Source organism: Thamnophis elegans, chromosome Z (assembly GCF_009769535.1).
Source record: "Thamnophis elegans isolate rThaEle1 chromosome Z, rThaEle1.pri, whole genome shotgun sequence".
In the NCBI taxonomy this organism is placed as follows: Eukaryota; Metazoa; Chordata; class Lepidosauria; order Squamata; family Colubridae; genus Thamnophis; species Thamnophis elegans.
The window spans coordinates 130,380,065-130,396,283 of NC_045558.1; the positions used below are offsets into that span (position 1 = coordinate 130,380,065).

Sequence of the window (16,219 nt, forward strand, 5' to 3'; positions counted from 1 at the left end):
ATTTTTCAAACCAGTGGTTCTCTTTGTCCAAAATGTGAACTTTGCTACCTTCAAAAGAGTGGCCTTTCGTCTTCTAAATGCAGATGGACTGACGACTCTAGTCCTGATGTTTTTGTTCTCCTATGTTGTGCCATGTTTTAGCTGCATGCAAGAAGTATATTCCTCACCATCCAGTCAGAGCTGAAAAAGCATCTTTGATGAGTATGATGCAATACAATACAGTGCAATGCAGTGCAGTGCAGTGCAATGCAATGCAATGCAATGCAATGCAATGCAATGCAATGCAATGCAATGCAATGCAATACAATACAATACAATACAATACAAGAGTTGGAAGGGACCTTGGAGGTCTTCTAGTCTAATCCCCTGCCTAGGCAGGTAGCCCTATATTGTTTCAGACAGATTGCTATCCAACATCTTCTTTTTTCCCATTTTTTAATTTTTTGAATAAAAAACAAACAAAATTATTCTCCATTACCAATTATAGAAAGTATGTCAATTGGTTACAAAGAATTTTTGTGCATCTCTTCCTCAGTCATCACCTCTGATTCATATCAAATTATCTATTTTACATCACACACATATATTGTTATCATCATACCTCATCCTTTATATGATTATAGTTATTTTAACATCCCTTTATAACAAACATTCCAAAATTAAAACAAAACCACATAGTGGCATTCCCTTATCTATTTTCAATATCATCTAACCACATTATACCTTTATAACACATTCAAAATAAAAATAATAATAATTATATTTAATAACAAAAAAAAATAAACCTCTTTTCTTAATCATTGTTTACAATTTATATCCAATTTCCCTTTTATCCTGTTAATATAATTTATTACATTGTTATCATTATCAGGCATTCATTTAACAATAGTTTGACTAAGTTTAACTTACTTTCCCCCCCTTTTTTTCACCATTTAAATATTTACCAAATTTCCTCTTATCAATATATATACATTGTTATCCTTTATCTAACTTTATCCATTAACACCACATTTTTAACATAATGCTCTAATTTTGACAAAATTTTTAAACCTCTTTTCTTAATCATTGTATACAATTTATATCCAATTTTCCCTTTTATCTTATCAATACAAATTATTACATTATTATCATTATCAGTCATTTATTTAGCGATAGTTTGACTATGTTTAACTTACTTTTTCCCCTTTTTTCACCTTTTAAAAATGTATACCAAATTTCTTCTTGTCAAACCAATATATATGTGTACACTGTTATCATTATCAATTATTTACCTAACTTTATCATTATCACTACATTTTTAACATAAAGCTCTAATTTTAACTAAATTTAACTAGTGCTTTATTATTAACTTTCATATCTCAACCCGTGTCTTTCCAGTAATAGTGTAGTCCTGTTTCTTTTGCCATTTGTGAAGTTGGTCTTCTAGTTATTTCCTTAATCAAATTTGTTTGGACTTCTCTTCGCAACTTGTTGCTTATTACATATCTTGTAAAATCTCAAAACCCTCCATCAGCTTCTTAATCAGTTTATCTTTGGTTATCAGTAATGTTTTGATCAAAATTTCTCTCCTTAAATCCATCCATTCTTCTCTTTTTTCTTCTTCTATATCTTGAAATCTGTAGTAAAACACCTTTCCATCTATCCTCCCTTTCCTTATTCCACTCTTTCTATCTCCAACCACACTCAGTTCACTGTCAATATCCACGGTTATCTTGCCTCTTTGTTCATCTCCCCCGTGGGTTTTTAGGACTCCAGCCTCCACTTTTTCCATTTGCTGAATATCTTCTATTTGCTTAGTATCTTCCATTACTCCATCAGGTTTTGCCACATTAAAGTTTATATTTTCAACATTTTCCAATCTCTTCTCAATTCTCTCTGTTGTTTCTAATAACCTTTGAATTCCAGACATAATCTGTTGCAATGTTATGGGTTTTTTTCAATTTGTGTCATCCTTCCAATTAATAAACACAGCCACTCTGGTTTAAAAACAAATCTTTGTTTTTACTTCTTTCCAGCTAGCAACAAACATCCAGAGAGCACCTGCGTAAACAATCCATGCCCTTCTTTATAAACAAGCTGAAGCCTTTGAAGTGCAAGGTCAAAATGATCAAAGGGTAAAAAGAAAAAAAACAATGTTTCCAACCTCCAACCACCAAGTGGCAGTGTAACTTCTTTCCCCGCTCACATTACTACCCTATTGATATACCTTTTAAATCTTCTTATGTTTCAGGCTTGGAAGAAATTAAGTTCTTAAATGAAACCAAATAAAAAGAAAAAATCCATCCCAACCAATATTGTAGAAGTAAAGGAAAAAAATTAATCCATAGATAAAAAGAAATAGAAGAAGAAAATCCAAGTAAAAGTAAAAAAATATTTGCAAAACTTCCATCAATAGAAAAAAATAAAAAAAGATAACACTGTCCAATTATGCTGATTCCATCGCTTATTTCCTTTTCTTTACCAATTTGATTTAACTTCAATCTTTTTTTGGCAGTCTTTTATAAAAATAAAATTTCCTCTCCAGATGGACATGCTTTCTCTTTCCGCTTTCCTCCTGTTGTGGAGCTGTCCTGACTTCAGCAGCTTGAAGCTGTGCTTTTTGTTGCTGGCAAGAAGAGATTCTCTTGGATCAATCAGGGACTTTGCAATGTCCCTGAAATAAGCAAGATGTAATCTTCTCTGTCACCGTCTCTTCGGGACAGTTTAGGTCCAGATGGACCATCCAGCGGCAAAAGTATCGACTGGGGCTCCGAGATCGCACATTGTGTCGTCACGACATCAGCTATTTACTCCCTCTATCTCTTAAAGACTACCAGTGTTGGGGCTTTCATAACTTCTGGAGACAAGCTGTTCCACATATTAATTGTTCTAACTGTCAGGAAATTACTCCTCAGTTCTTAGTTGCTTCTCTCCTTGATTAGTTCCCACTCATTGCTTCTTGTTCTACCCTCAGGTACTTTGGGGAATAGTTTGACTCCCTCTTCTTTGTGGCAGCCCCTGAGATATTGGAACACTGCTATCATGTCTCCCCTAGTCCGTCTTTTCATTAAACTAGACATACCCAGTTCCTGCAACCGTTCTTCATATGTTTTAGCCTCCCATCCCCTAATCATTTTTGTTGCTCTTCTCTACACTCTTTCTAGAGTCTCCATATCTTTTTTACATCATGGTGACCAAACCTGAATTCAATATTCCGAGTGTGGCCTTACCAAGGCATTATAAAGTGGTAGTAACACTTCAGGTGATCTTGATTCTATCCCTCTGTTTATGCAGCCTAGAACTGTGTTGGCTTTTTTGGCAGCTGCTGCACACTGCTGGCTCATATTTAAATGGTTGTCCACTAGGATTCCAAGATCCATCTCACAGTTACTACTATTGAGCAAGGTACCACCCATACTGTACGTGTGCATTTTGTTTTTCTTGCCTAAACCTTACTTTTTTCACCATTGAATTTCATTTTATTAGATAGTGCCCAAGTTTGTCAAGATCCTTTTGTATCTTAAACCTATCTTCTGGAGTGTTGGCTATTCCTGCCAGCTTGGTGTCATCTGCAAAGAGCCAAGGTGGCGCAGTGGTTAAAAGCAGCAAAGAGCAAAGAGCCAAAGAGCCAAGGTGGCGCAGTGGTTAAAAGCAGCACTGCAGGCTACTGCTAGATCAGCAGGTCAGCGGTTCAAATCTCACCGGCTCAGGGTTGACTCAGCCTTCCATCCTTCCGAGGTGGGTAAAATGAGGACCCAGATTGTTGGGGGCAATATGCTGACTCTCTGTAAACCGCTTAGAGAGGCCTGAAAGGCCTATGAAGCGGTATATAAGTCTACTGCTATAAGTCTACTGCTATTGATGAGTTTCCCATTTATCCCCTCATCCAAATCATTGATGAAGATGTTGAAGAGTACTGGGCCTAAAACAGAGCCTTGGGATACTCCACTGCATACTTCCCTCCATGTAGATGCAGTTCCATTGAGGACTACTCATTGAGTGTGGTTAGTCAGCCAGTTACGAATCCATCTGGTGGTGATGCTGTCTAACCCACTTTTTTTCTACGTTATCTAGTAGTAGGTTATGGTCTACTTTATCAAATGCCTTACTGAAGTCCAAGTAAATTATATCGATGGCATTCCTCTGGTCCACTAATTTTGTCACTTTGTCAAAGAATGCGATAAGATTAGTCTGTCATGATCTGTTTTGACAAACCCATATTGGCTTTTGGCTATTACTTTGTTTACTTCTAGGTGTTTGCTAATTTGTTGTTTGATTTTCTTTTCCAGAATCTTCCCTGGTATTGAGGTCAGGCCGATAGGTCTGTAGTTTCCTGGATGTATTTTTTTTTCCTTTTTTGAAGATGGGAACCACATCAGCTCTTTTCCAGTCCTCTGGCAGTTCCCTGGTCCTCCAGGATCTCTGTAAGATATAGTGCAGTGGTTCTAATATCTCATCTGCCAGTCCCTTCAGAACCCTGGGGTGTAATCCATCCGGTCTTGGTGATTTGAACTCGTCTAGGGTAGACAGGTGCTCACTTACCATTTTCTTTCCTACTTGTGTTCCTAATCTGATTTTTGTGGTGCTGTTTTTGATGGGTTGGACTGTATTTTCTCTTTGTGTAAAGACAGATGCAAAAAAATGAGTTAAATAGTTCTGCTTTCTCCCTGTTGCTTGTCAACCTTCTTGCCATTTTCTCCCAGCAATGGACCAATTGTTTCCTTAACTATTTTCTTGTTTTTAACATGTTGGAAGAAGCTTTTTTTGTTATTTTTTACTTTTTTGGCTAGCCTTTCTTCATTGTGAGCCTTAGCTTTCCTCAGTTCATCTTTATAGTCTCGGGCTATTTGCTGATATTCTGCCTTAGTTATGTCCCCCTCTTTCCACTTTTTATTCTTATCCTTTTTGTCTTTCAATTTGTCAGAGAGTTCTTTATGCAGTCATGCTGGTTTCTTTGAGGATCTGTTATTTTTCTTCTTCATTATTATTGTGCTAGACTGGGCTTTTATAATCTCATTTTTCAAAATTTCCCAAACTTCTTGAGTTGTTTTCCCTTTGATGATTCTCATCCATGGAATCCTTACGAAGCTCTCTCTAAGTTTATTGAAATTAGCTCTCTTAAAGCCCAAGATTCTAGTTTGACTTTGTTCTACTACTTGTCTTTGCCTAATGTTGAATTCCAATATTGCATGATCACTTTCCCCAAAGTTCCTGTAGCTTAAACACCTTCTATCACTTCCTCCCTGTTAGTGAAAATTAAATCCAAAATGGCTGATCCCCCTGTCCCCTTGTCTACTTTTGGGGAAATAAAGTTGTCTGCTAGGTTTGTTAGGAACCTGTTGGATCTTCCACTTGGTGCAGAGTTTGATTCCCAGCTAAAAAATCCCCCATTACTATTGTGGTGTGCTTCCTACATACCTTAGTTAGCTGACTAGCAAAAAGTTCATCTACTTCCTCTGCTTGGTTCGGTATATAGTATAGACATATGGCAATGTCATTTACCTCCCCACTTTAATATTGACCCAAATGCATTCAAGATAGTTTTCATCATTGTTATGCTCCATTTCTGTAGAGATGTAGTTATTTCTTATATACAGTGCAACTCCACCTCATCTTTTATTTGGTCTATTTCTTTTAAATTGTTTAAATCTTTCTAGCTGTATGTTCCATTTGTGGGTTTCACCCCACCAAATTTCTGTAATGGCAACAATATCATATCTGCCCTCATTTACTTGAATTTCTAATTCACCATGTTTTTTCCTCATCGTGCATTGGTGTTTAGACATTTGAGTCCATTCTGACTGACCCTGTGTTTACTGTCTACATAACCTATGTTATGCCTGACTGCCCCTATTTTCTTGCCATTTATATGATTTGTGCACATGGTATGGCACTCACTATTAAATGCTTGGTTTTGCTTGGCAGCAGGACTGAAAATCTTACCCGCACAAACATCTATGTTACATGCACTGATAACCCTATGCATTTTAGATTGCTGGAGACAGAAATGTTCTGTATCAATTAATTCTCTGTCCCCGCTGTTCAGTTTAAATGTTTATCCAGAAAATCTGTGAATTTCATGCCAAGTAACTCAGTCCCTTTCTTGGAAGGGTGCAAACCATCTCTTTTGTACACTTTTTCATTGGACCAGCTTCAGACATCGTGACTAATAAAATCAAAGCCTTCCCTTTTACACCACTCGTTTAGCCACACATTAAACTCTGCTACACGCTGCCCCTTCCCTTTTTGTTCCATAAAGATGTGGAAATAAATGCAAATATTTGAAGCATGTTTTAGTATATAAGCTCAAGGACACCCTACGATTCAATTGTATGTACACAGTTTCAGAGGCTCACAACAATCTTTGTTTTTTACTTCCTTTAGCTGACATATGGTTCTGCACCAGTGATGGATGAAGAGACTCAAGCAGTTTTCCTCCAACAAATGTTTCCAAATGAATCCCACCAGCATACGGCTCTTCTCCAGTTATTGTTGCATTTTAGGTGGATCTGGATTGGAGTTCTTGCTGTGAATGATGACAATGGAGAGAAATTTGTCCAGCAGGTTCTTCCCATGTTTTCTCAGCATGGCATCTGCTTTGATTTCATACAAGACTTTCCTTATGTAGCTTTTTACATTGATTATAACCAAGTAATAGATGATGGATTCCAAATATACCAAGTTCTAATGAGGAGCACAGCCAATGTCATAGTCTTATATGGTGAAAGTAGGTCCATAACTTTTCTGAGAATGTACTTGCAATTGGCAGAAGTGGATGATATACCAAAGAAGACAAAAATCTGGGTGACAACAGCTCAGACAGAGTACACTTTGATATCCTTTCATAAATCGTGGGATATCCATTTCTTGCAAGGTGCTTTATCCTTTGCAGTTCACACAAAGGAGATTGAAGACTTTCCAAAGTTTCTTGAAAGCATAAGTCCAATCAACAACCAGCATGATTATTTTAGGAAAGATTTCTGGGAACAGGCATTCAACTGTTTCTTCACCGGTCCTGAAACAGAGAACAAATGTACTGGGCAGGAGAGACTTGAGACCCTTCCCACATCTGTCTTTGAAACACGCATGAGTGGCCAGAGCTATAATATTTACAATGCAGTACTTGCTGTGGCACATTCTTTGCAATCTCTGTATTTATCAAAGTCCAGGCAAAGAATATTAGTGAAAGAAAGAAGGCAGCAGTTTCCAAATCAAGTGTTATGGCAGGTAAGATCTAAAGCAGAGAACTGCACCATATTTTAGGACAATGATATGATTCTAAAAGCGAAATAGACTATGACTTACTGAATTGGAATATACATACATACACACACACACATACATACATCTGAGTGTGTGTGTGTTTATGTGTATGTATGTGTGTATGTGTGTATGTGTGTATGTGTGTATGTGTGTATGTGTGTATGTGTGTATGTGTGTATGTGTGTATGTGTGTATGTGTGTATGTGTGTATGTGTGTATGTGTGTATGTGTGTATGTGTGTATGTATCTATCATCTATCTATCTATCTATCTATCTATCTATCTATCTATCTATCTATCTATCTATCTATCTATCTATCTATCTATCTATCTATCTATCTGTTCATATTAAAATTATAATAGGCATTCTACAAAACTCCTGCAAGAACCTTTTGAATATTCTTCAGTCCATCAAACTAGCTGTCATAAAGATGAGTCTATAAGTAGATGGAAGGAGATCATCCTCTCTCTCTCCATTACGTGCTGGATCAGAGGATTGGTAACCTTTTGTTCTAGAAGATTTGATTGGAATGTTTGCAGTGAATCACACAGACTTTTTTGTATGCCAACTTTTCAAGGCATTTCCTGATGAAGATGTTCTTCATGAATCTCATCATAGACCTTCTATTAAGGTTCACTTGCATTGCTGTTCTACTCATTATTTCTCAATGCCAGGTTTATTCTATACTCAGAAATCAATTTTTGAAAACTTAATCAGACTTTGCTTTTATGTCTCTAAAATCCATGGTTCTATGTTGTTTATTCTAGGAGTCCTTGATAACTCCTGTTTATTCTAGATTGAAACAGAAAATATGTTGGACATATTTAGTAACTGCTACCCTTTATTTTTCCTGAATAATCTGTCAGTAAGTGGGAATGAAGGATGCAGTATGATACAGTGAAAAAGTCCTGATGAAATTGTCAAATTTATTTGTAATGATTGTAAAGATTGTAATGAAACAAATATGTTTAAAGAACAGAAGCATCTGCACATTATGCACTTTATCAATACAGATAGTCCCTAAATGCAAAAAAAGTTTGCCTGTTATAATGCCCTCCTTTCTAACCATTTGTAGGGAATGATCTGTGATATAGTAAAATAACTTGGTGAGGAGGAAATTGAAATTTTGGATCACTTTGGGTCACCTCTGAGATGTTGAAATTTCCCCACATCATAGCCAGTCAAAAGAAAGAATTAGAACTACCTGGACCTGATTTATGATTGAATTATCTGAATTATGATTGAACAGAAATAACCTCTAAGTGAGGTGATTATGAGTAATATGTTTGTGCTAGTGTGTGTTTGTGTGTGTGTGTGTGTGTGTGTGTGTGTGTGTAGATAGATAGGTATAGATATATTTATATTCTATGTTCATACATTATCATTTCATTGTATTTATTAATTTTTGCTTCTATACTTTTTTCAAATGATTGTTGTATTGTTTGATCCTAATTTACAACTGAAATAAAAGCAAACCAGCAATATCCAGTGTAAATCCATCCTTCCTTTTTTCCTTCCTTCCTTCCTTCCTTCCTTCCTTCCTTCCTTCCTTCCTTCCTTCCCTCCCTCCCTCTTTTTATCTCTATCATGTATTACAGCTTCATTCCTTTCTAAGAAGTGTCTCATTCAACAACAGTGTTGGTGAAAAGATCACTTTTAATGAAAATGGAGAATTCATTGGCGGATTTGATATTATCAACTGGATCACATTCCCAAACCAGTCCTTTCGTAGGGTCAAAGTTGGAAGAATAGATCCAACAGCTCCACCTGACAAATTCTTCAATATCTTTCTGGATTCCATTAGGTGGCCAATAGGATTTCCTCAGGTTAGATGTATGAATCTTGGTTTCTCTGCCTTCATTTATACAGCATAAAAATGTCACATTTTTTATGGAAAATTCATAGCACTATCTGTAGAAATCCCATGAGGAAAGGGAAAAAAGGACCTCTCTGAATGTTTACATTTGAGATATTTGGTATAGAAATAACTGTCACAGTTATCCTCATGACCTGTCCTATGGATTATACCTTGATATGAAGCTGCCCTTGGTGAAAATTCAGAAGTTTTAACTAATGCAGAATGAAGCAGAGCATCTAGTAAATGACTACGAGATTATTTGGCATATGTAATATGACTATTCTGTGGTTGCCAGTCTGCTATGATGTACACTTAAAGGTGTTGGTGTCAACCTTTAAAGCCCTTCATGGCTTCAAACATGATTAATGGAGATATCATCTCTCCTCACTTATTTCAATCCATTCCAGGCAGACAGAAGGAATATGAGACAAAGGGAATATTCCCTTTTTGAATTGTGAGCCGCCCTGAGTCCCCCCAGGGAAAAGGGCGTAATACAAATAAAGGAAATTCAATTCAATTCAATGATTCAAGTTCCATCAGCCAAATAATGCTTAAAGCCTATAAAATGTTCCTTTTATGCTCTAGTACCCTTCAGCTGGAACTTCTCTGGAGGTCAGCCAAAATTATGCTGGCCTTCTTTGAGACTACAAAACCTGGTTCCAAGACAAATTTGGGGCTCTGACTGTGTGAAAATAAATTCTACTTATCTTTATGAATGATATAGGTTGAATATTTCTTGATTGCTTTGCATTTTAATTTTTATAATGCTTGAAATTTCTATATCAAAAAGCTTTTTTTAAAAAATTTCTTGATAGGCACCACCTTTTTCTTTATGTAATGATCCTTGTCAGGCAGGATACAGCAAGGTCAAGAAAGAAGGGGAGTCATTTTGCTGTTATGATTGTCTTCCATGTCCAGAGGGGAAAATATCAAAGGAGAAGGGTAGGGAGATTCATAATATAATGGGGATAAGCATATAGTACCTATTATACAGAAGTGAGATTCAGCTGGTTCAGTGCGAACCAGCTGAATCTCACTTCTCAGTGAGAAGTGCGATTCGGGTGATCTGGTTGTTAACATTTTGTGCAGTTCGGAGAACTCACTGAAGTTTTACAAAGGATTGCCGGTGGGAAAGAAGATTTGTCTAGAAGGAAAAGCATCCAGAAACCAGTTTGATCATAAGTAATCGGAATATTATGTTCCATATTTCCCACAACTAGATATTTTTAAATTGGACACTTGTAGCATAAGTACATCAGAAGACTTCTTTTATTATTTAGTAGAAACAAATTATATTATCATTGGAATAAATTTGGAGTAGCTGAAATTGCTGTTCACTTATCACATTATCCCTACCTTCTGCAGTTTCATCTACTATTATTTTCATTTTAGCCTTTCTCAGGATGTTGTATTGTGATTTAAGATTGGTCTTCACACTTATGAAGACCTGCAGTTGTGTGTTCAAAATTTAGACACTTGCCAACCAGCATGCATTTATGGTGGTTGCAGTGTCCTGGGTCAAATGATTATCATTTGTGACGTCTTCAATTGGCTTCCAACAAGCAAAGTGGATTCACTTAACAACCAAGTTTTGTTAACAACTGTGACAAAATAGGTCATAACATTGGGTACAACTCATTTAATGACTGACTCACTTAGCAACAAAAGTGCTGTTGTAATTGTGGTTGCAAGTTGAGGATTATCTGTGGAGTTCTAATAGATGGTAGTAACAGGATATGGTTGGTACAATTAAAGAAAGTTGTGTAGAACTTTGATACCTGACTCATGGAGGTGGATTAGATGAGTTTAAATCAGATTTAAACCCAAGTGTCTTGGAGTCCCAGTTTCTCAAGCAATTCCATTTTGCATAAAAAATTTGAAGGTGAGGCAATTGGCCAGGATGCCAGGTGAGATGCCGCCTGAGGCGAGGCTCCATTGATGTGGTTGAGTCACATTGGGCACGCCCACTAAGTCACATGTTAAGTCACCTACTCACCTGGTCATTAGGGAAGATAACTGTTTGTTAAATTGTTTGAATCATACCACTGCTATTATAGTTATACCCATTGGCCTTGAAATGGCCCTGATGAAGATCAGAATGGACAATTTCAATTGAGAATGAATTAAGGGTTCAGTATGAAACTGTCTATAAGCCAGATTTACGTACATCTCTCTTTTCTTCTTTTCCAGACATGGCTGATTGCTCTCTGTGCCCAGATGATTATTATCCAAACCCTGAAAGAAATGTATGCCTTCCAAAGCAGATTAGCTTTTTATCCTATGAAGAACCCCTGGGGATCAGTCTTACTGCCCTTTCTCTTTGTTTTTGTTTTATGACCACTTTGGTGCTTAACATTATCATTAAACATAAAGATACTCCTATTGTTAAAGCCAACAACCGGAATCTCACCTACATGCTTCTTGTTTCTCTCCTACTTTCCTTCCTTTGTGTGTTTTTATTTATTGGGAGACCCAACAAAATTCTGTGTCTCCTTCGTCAACCAGCTTTTGGGCTCATCTTCTCTGTGGCAGTTTCTTGTGTATTGTCCAAGACCTTTGTAGTGGTTCTAGCATTTATGGCCACCAAACCCGGCTCCAAAATGAGGAAATGGGTGGGTGGAAGAATGGTCACTTTTATTCTTTTTTCCTGCTCCCTTGTTCAAACCACTATTTGCATAGTATGGTGGACAATTTTTCCACCATACCCAGATGTTGATATGAAGTCAATGTCTGAAGAAGTCATCCTGGAGTGCAATGAGGAATCGATCATGTTCTACTGCGTTTTGGGATTTATGGGCCTCCTGGCTATGATCAGCTTCTCTGCTGCTTTTCTAGCTAGGAAGTTACCTGACAGTTTCAATGAAGCCAAATTCATCACCTTCAGCATGTTGGTCTTTTGCAGTGTTTGGCTTTGCTTTGTTCCAACTTATTTAAGCACTAGGGGAAAATATATGTTGGCTGTGGAGATCTTCTCCATGATCTCCTCCAGTGCTGGATTATTAGTGTGTATCTTTTTCCCAAAGTGTTTTATCATTGTAATTAGACCTGAACTGAACGATAAGCATCAGTTAATGAAAAGAAAATTATAAATCATCCCTCTTTATATGTGTGTCTGATACTTTTTTCATGTATACATTTAAACCAGAGAGCTTATGGCATGTGCAATTACATAGTGGAATGCAGTGATGGGATTCATCCAGTTCGTACTAGTTTGGTAGAACTGGTAACTAACTTTTTGTTCAGTTTGGAGAACTGGCTGAAACTGGCCCTCCCCTCCGAGTCACTCACTGCCTGACTGGCAGGGAGGGAAATCATGTCTTGGCCCCAGTCCTGCAGACAGTTGCAAGAAGCTCCCATCTCAATTTTGCTCAGCTCTTGTTCTTTCTCTCACCAAAGTCGCAGCCTACCTCGATGTCTTCTCCCTCAATGCCTCTTTGCAGCCCCCAACCTTTGATTTTTTTATTTTCTTTTTGAATAAACCCGGAGGAGAGCCTTCTCGGTGGTAGCTCCGACCCTATGGAACGATCTCCCCGTGGAGATTCGTACCCTCACCACCCTCCAGACCTTCCGCACAGCCCTCAGAATCTGGCTATCCTGTCAGGCCTGGAGCTAAGATTGTAACCCGTCCAAATGGTATGAATGTTGTGTTTTTTAATTATGTATTTTTAATTATGTATTGTCTTATATGTTAAAAGTTTGTCCCCCCAGGGAAAAGGGCGGCATACAAATAAACTTCAAATCAAATCAAATCAAAAATCAAATCAAACCCTCCATATTGCTGTGAACATCGTCTCCACTCTGGTCCATCGGTGTACACTGCATTCTTTTTTTATTTTTTAAAATTTTAAAAACAAACACAACATAAAGAATTCTTCTTCTTTACATACTGTAGAAAGTGTATCAGTTGGTTACAAAAGACTTTTGTGCATCTCTTCCACAGTCATCAAGCATAATTCATATTAACTCAAGTATTTTAACTCAGATATTTATACATGTTACCGTCATCATATCTCCATTTTCATTTGACTATAGTTGTTTAAACATCCTTCATCCTAAAATATACCAAAATTTAAAACATAACCACATACTGGCATTTCATTTGCTATTTCTAATATCCTTTAATAACACTAAATCCTTATGGCCTATTCTGGTTAAACATCCATAATATTTAGTAACAAAAATTTCTCCTTTCCAAATCACTGTTTACAATTTACATCCAATTTCCTTATGGTGTACACATGCAAGCGCGCGCACACGCGCGCACACACACACACACACATACATTGTTATCATTATCCCTCCTTTATTTGACTGTATCCTTTATCATAACATTTCCCCCCTAATAATCAAAGCTTAACTAAATTTAACTTCGTTTTTTTAATTAACCTTTATATATATCCAAAAAATTTCTAATCTTCCTTTCATAGGTATCATTCAATATTCATATCCAATTATTACTTATCATAGCAATACATATGTATACATTATTATAATTATCAATTATTTATTTAAATATATCTATTGCCACTAAATTTCACTAAGTTTAACTAGTTTTTGATTATACACTTTCCTCTATCAACCTGTATCTTTGTAGTAGGAAAACAGTCTCATGTTTTCTGCCATTTGTGGTATCAGTCCTCTAATCATCTCCTTAATCAAATTTGCATGGACTTCTCTTTGCAGCTCTTCGCTTATTAAGTCCCTCATATAATTTCGATACTCTTCTTCTGTTTCATGGATCAGCTTATCTTTAATTATCTGTGGTATTATCAATGATGTTACTGATAACATTTCTCTCTTTAAATCCATAAATTCTTTTTTCTTTTTCTTCTATGTCTTGCCATCTGAGGTAGAGTTCCCATCCATCTAACTCCCCATTTCCATATTCCACTCTTTCCATTTCCAGACACAGACCATTCACCATCGATGATCATTTTTCTCTTTGGTGTTTAGGACTGTAACCTCCACTTTTTCCACTTGATAAACATCTCCAACTTCTTCATCATATTTTGCTGTTAAATGCTCTAGGTTTTCCAACTTCTTTTCCATTCTCTCAGATGTATTTAATAATTTCTGAATTTCAAACATTATCTTTTGTAAACTTCTTTCTGCTGTTGAAATTGTGCCATTATATCCAGCTGACAAACACTGCTGGACTGGCTTGGAAGGTTTTTACAAGATTAAGCATAAATTCACAATAAGGTCTAATTTTCACTTTTCTCTGGTTAAAGATATACTTCAAAGGAACATCTGTATGCTTTTCTTCTTATCACTCTCTATAAACAAATAGTGAGGCTTTGAAGTGCCAAGCCAGAATAATCAGTGAGGAAAGTAAAAGTGTTTTGTTTCCAATACAAAAAACCTCCAGCCTCCGAGTAGCAGTGTTGTTTTTCCCTCTGTTGTTACAATTTTCTTTGTTTCCTTTTGTATCAGCTGAAAAAACTTTCTCTTTCCGTTTCCTTCCATTTCGGAGCCGTCTCAACCTCATCATCCTGGGGGCTGTGCTTTTGTCGCCAGCTAAAAGAACTTCTCCTGGATCAATCAGGGACTTTGCAGTTTCCCTGAGATCAGCAGGACGTATTCTTCCCATTCACCATCTCTGCGGGACAGTTTAGGTCCATTTGGACCACCCAGCAGCAAAAGTGTTGGCGGCGATCTCAGAGCATTGAGATCACACATCATCTCGTTGTGACGTTGGCTCCTCCTCTCTCAGTGCATACTGCATTCTGATTGGTTAAACCATCTTACAGCTCCCTATATAAAGAACTGTCAAACAGCAGCTCAGCTGTTGCCAGCAGCTGAGAGGCCATGTATTAGCTGCTTCATTTGGCAACCATTTGTTAGAAATAAACCCTATTAACCTTATGTTCCATTTTGTCTTCTTTCTTTACCCACCAATCTCAGTACACAACAACAGGTGATGAAGGTGGGATCATGAATGAGGCAACAGAATGGACGAACTGAACGAGCTGAGTAAGACAATTCACTGACAATCTGAGAGCTGAAGCACAAGAAGAGCTGAATGAATCATTCAATTAATGATGAGAAGTTGTGCCTGTCAAATGTTTTCCCCTCAGACAGATCAGTTTAAACTTCCAAGCCATCAGCATGGCTATGATAAATATGTTTGTGGCATTTAACCCAACTGCTGAAACATGGGATGGTCATATAGTGCGCTTTGATTTTTTTTTTTTTAGTAGCCAACAACTATGAAGAGCTGCCTAATACCCGTAAACAAGTTTATATTCTAAGCGTTTGTGGCAGTGAAATACTTGAGACAGCCTGGGCTCTAGTTGCCCCACAACTAGTGGTTTCAGGGCCCTGGGATGTATTACTGTCCAAGCTGAGGGACCATTATGCACCAGCTCCATCTCACATTGCCCACAGACATGCACTTCATCATAGGAACCAGGCTGAGAGCGAATCTATCAGCCAATTTGTGGCAGCTCTCAGATCAGCAGCCCTGTATTTTCAGTTTAGGGATTTCCTTTTAGATAGAGTTGTCTGTGGAGTGAGAGACTTCCACCTACAATGCCACCTTCTGGCTAAGCCAGACCTGATGATCCAGGCTGTGCTGGATGAAGCCTGAGCTGCAGAGATGTCAGAACTGTCACTGGCTAAACTCCAAAGGAAGACCAGCTCCACCACATCTTTCAAGCCTATTGATGGGCATTACGAAGAAGCAACCCCGGAGTCCTGACAGATGAGGACCTCAACCACCTCAAGGCTGCACCAGGGAAGGGTCAGTTTGGTGAGAAAAACTTTAATCAAATGCCCTGTTGATGCTGTGGGAGGAATCGCCTTAGGACAGCTTGCAGGTATAAAAATGCTAGCTGTCTATGATGTGGTGGAAAGATCACTTAGCAAAATTCTGTAAGGCTGCCCAACCAGCCACCATTTTTCCCGGGGGTAAAACTGTCCCCAAAAGACAGCAAAGGTATAGCCCCAAGTGTAGTGAGGACTGTTTTGCAATTGTAAAGGAGCCAGCTGAAACAGTCATTGGCCAAGCAAGCCTAATTCCAGGGAAAAAGATTTACTTGACAGTGCAAATTGAAGGAGTGCCCTGTCATATGGAGGTTGATTCGGGTTCAGCCTTGTTGTCCTGTAGCACCATTAAAA

General features: G+C 37.6%; 1 protein-coding gene across 1 annotated transcript in view; it reads left to right on the plus strand.

Annotated features, from left to right (window-relative positions):
* Positions 1-12,189, plus strand: part of LOC116521791 (vomeronasal type-2 receptor 26-like) — a 40,139-nt gene extending 27,950 nt beyond the window's left edge. Inside the window, exons 7-10 of the mRNA XM_032236446.1 lie at positions 6,364-7,206; positions 8,039-8,107; positions 9,916-10,042; positions 11,291-12,189. Coding sequence (XP_032092337.1) covers positions 6,364-7,206; positions 8,039-8,107; positions 9,916-10,042; positions 11,291-12,189 — 1,938 coding nt within the window. The remainder of the gene's footprint in view (positions 1-6,363; positions 7,207-8,038; positions 8,108-9,915; positions 10,043-11,290) is intronic.
* Positions 12,190-16,219: the final 4,030 nt, after the last annotated feature.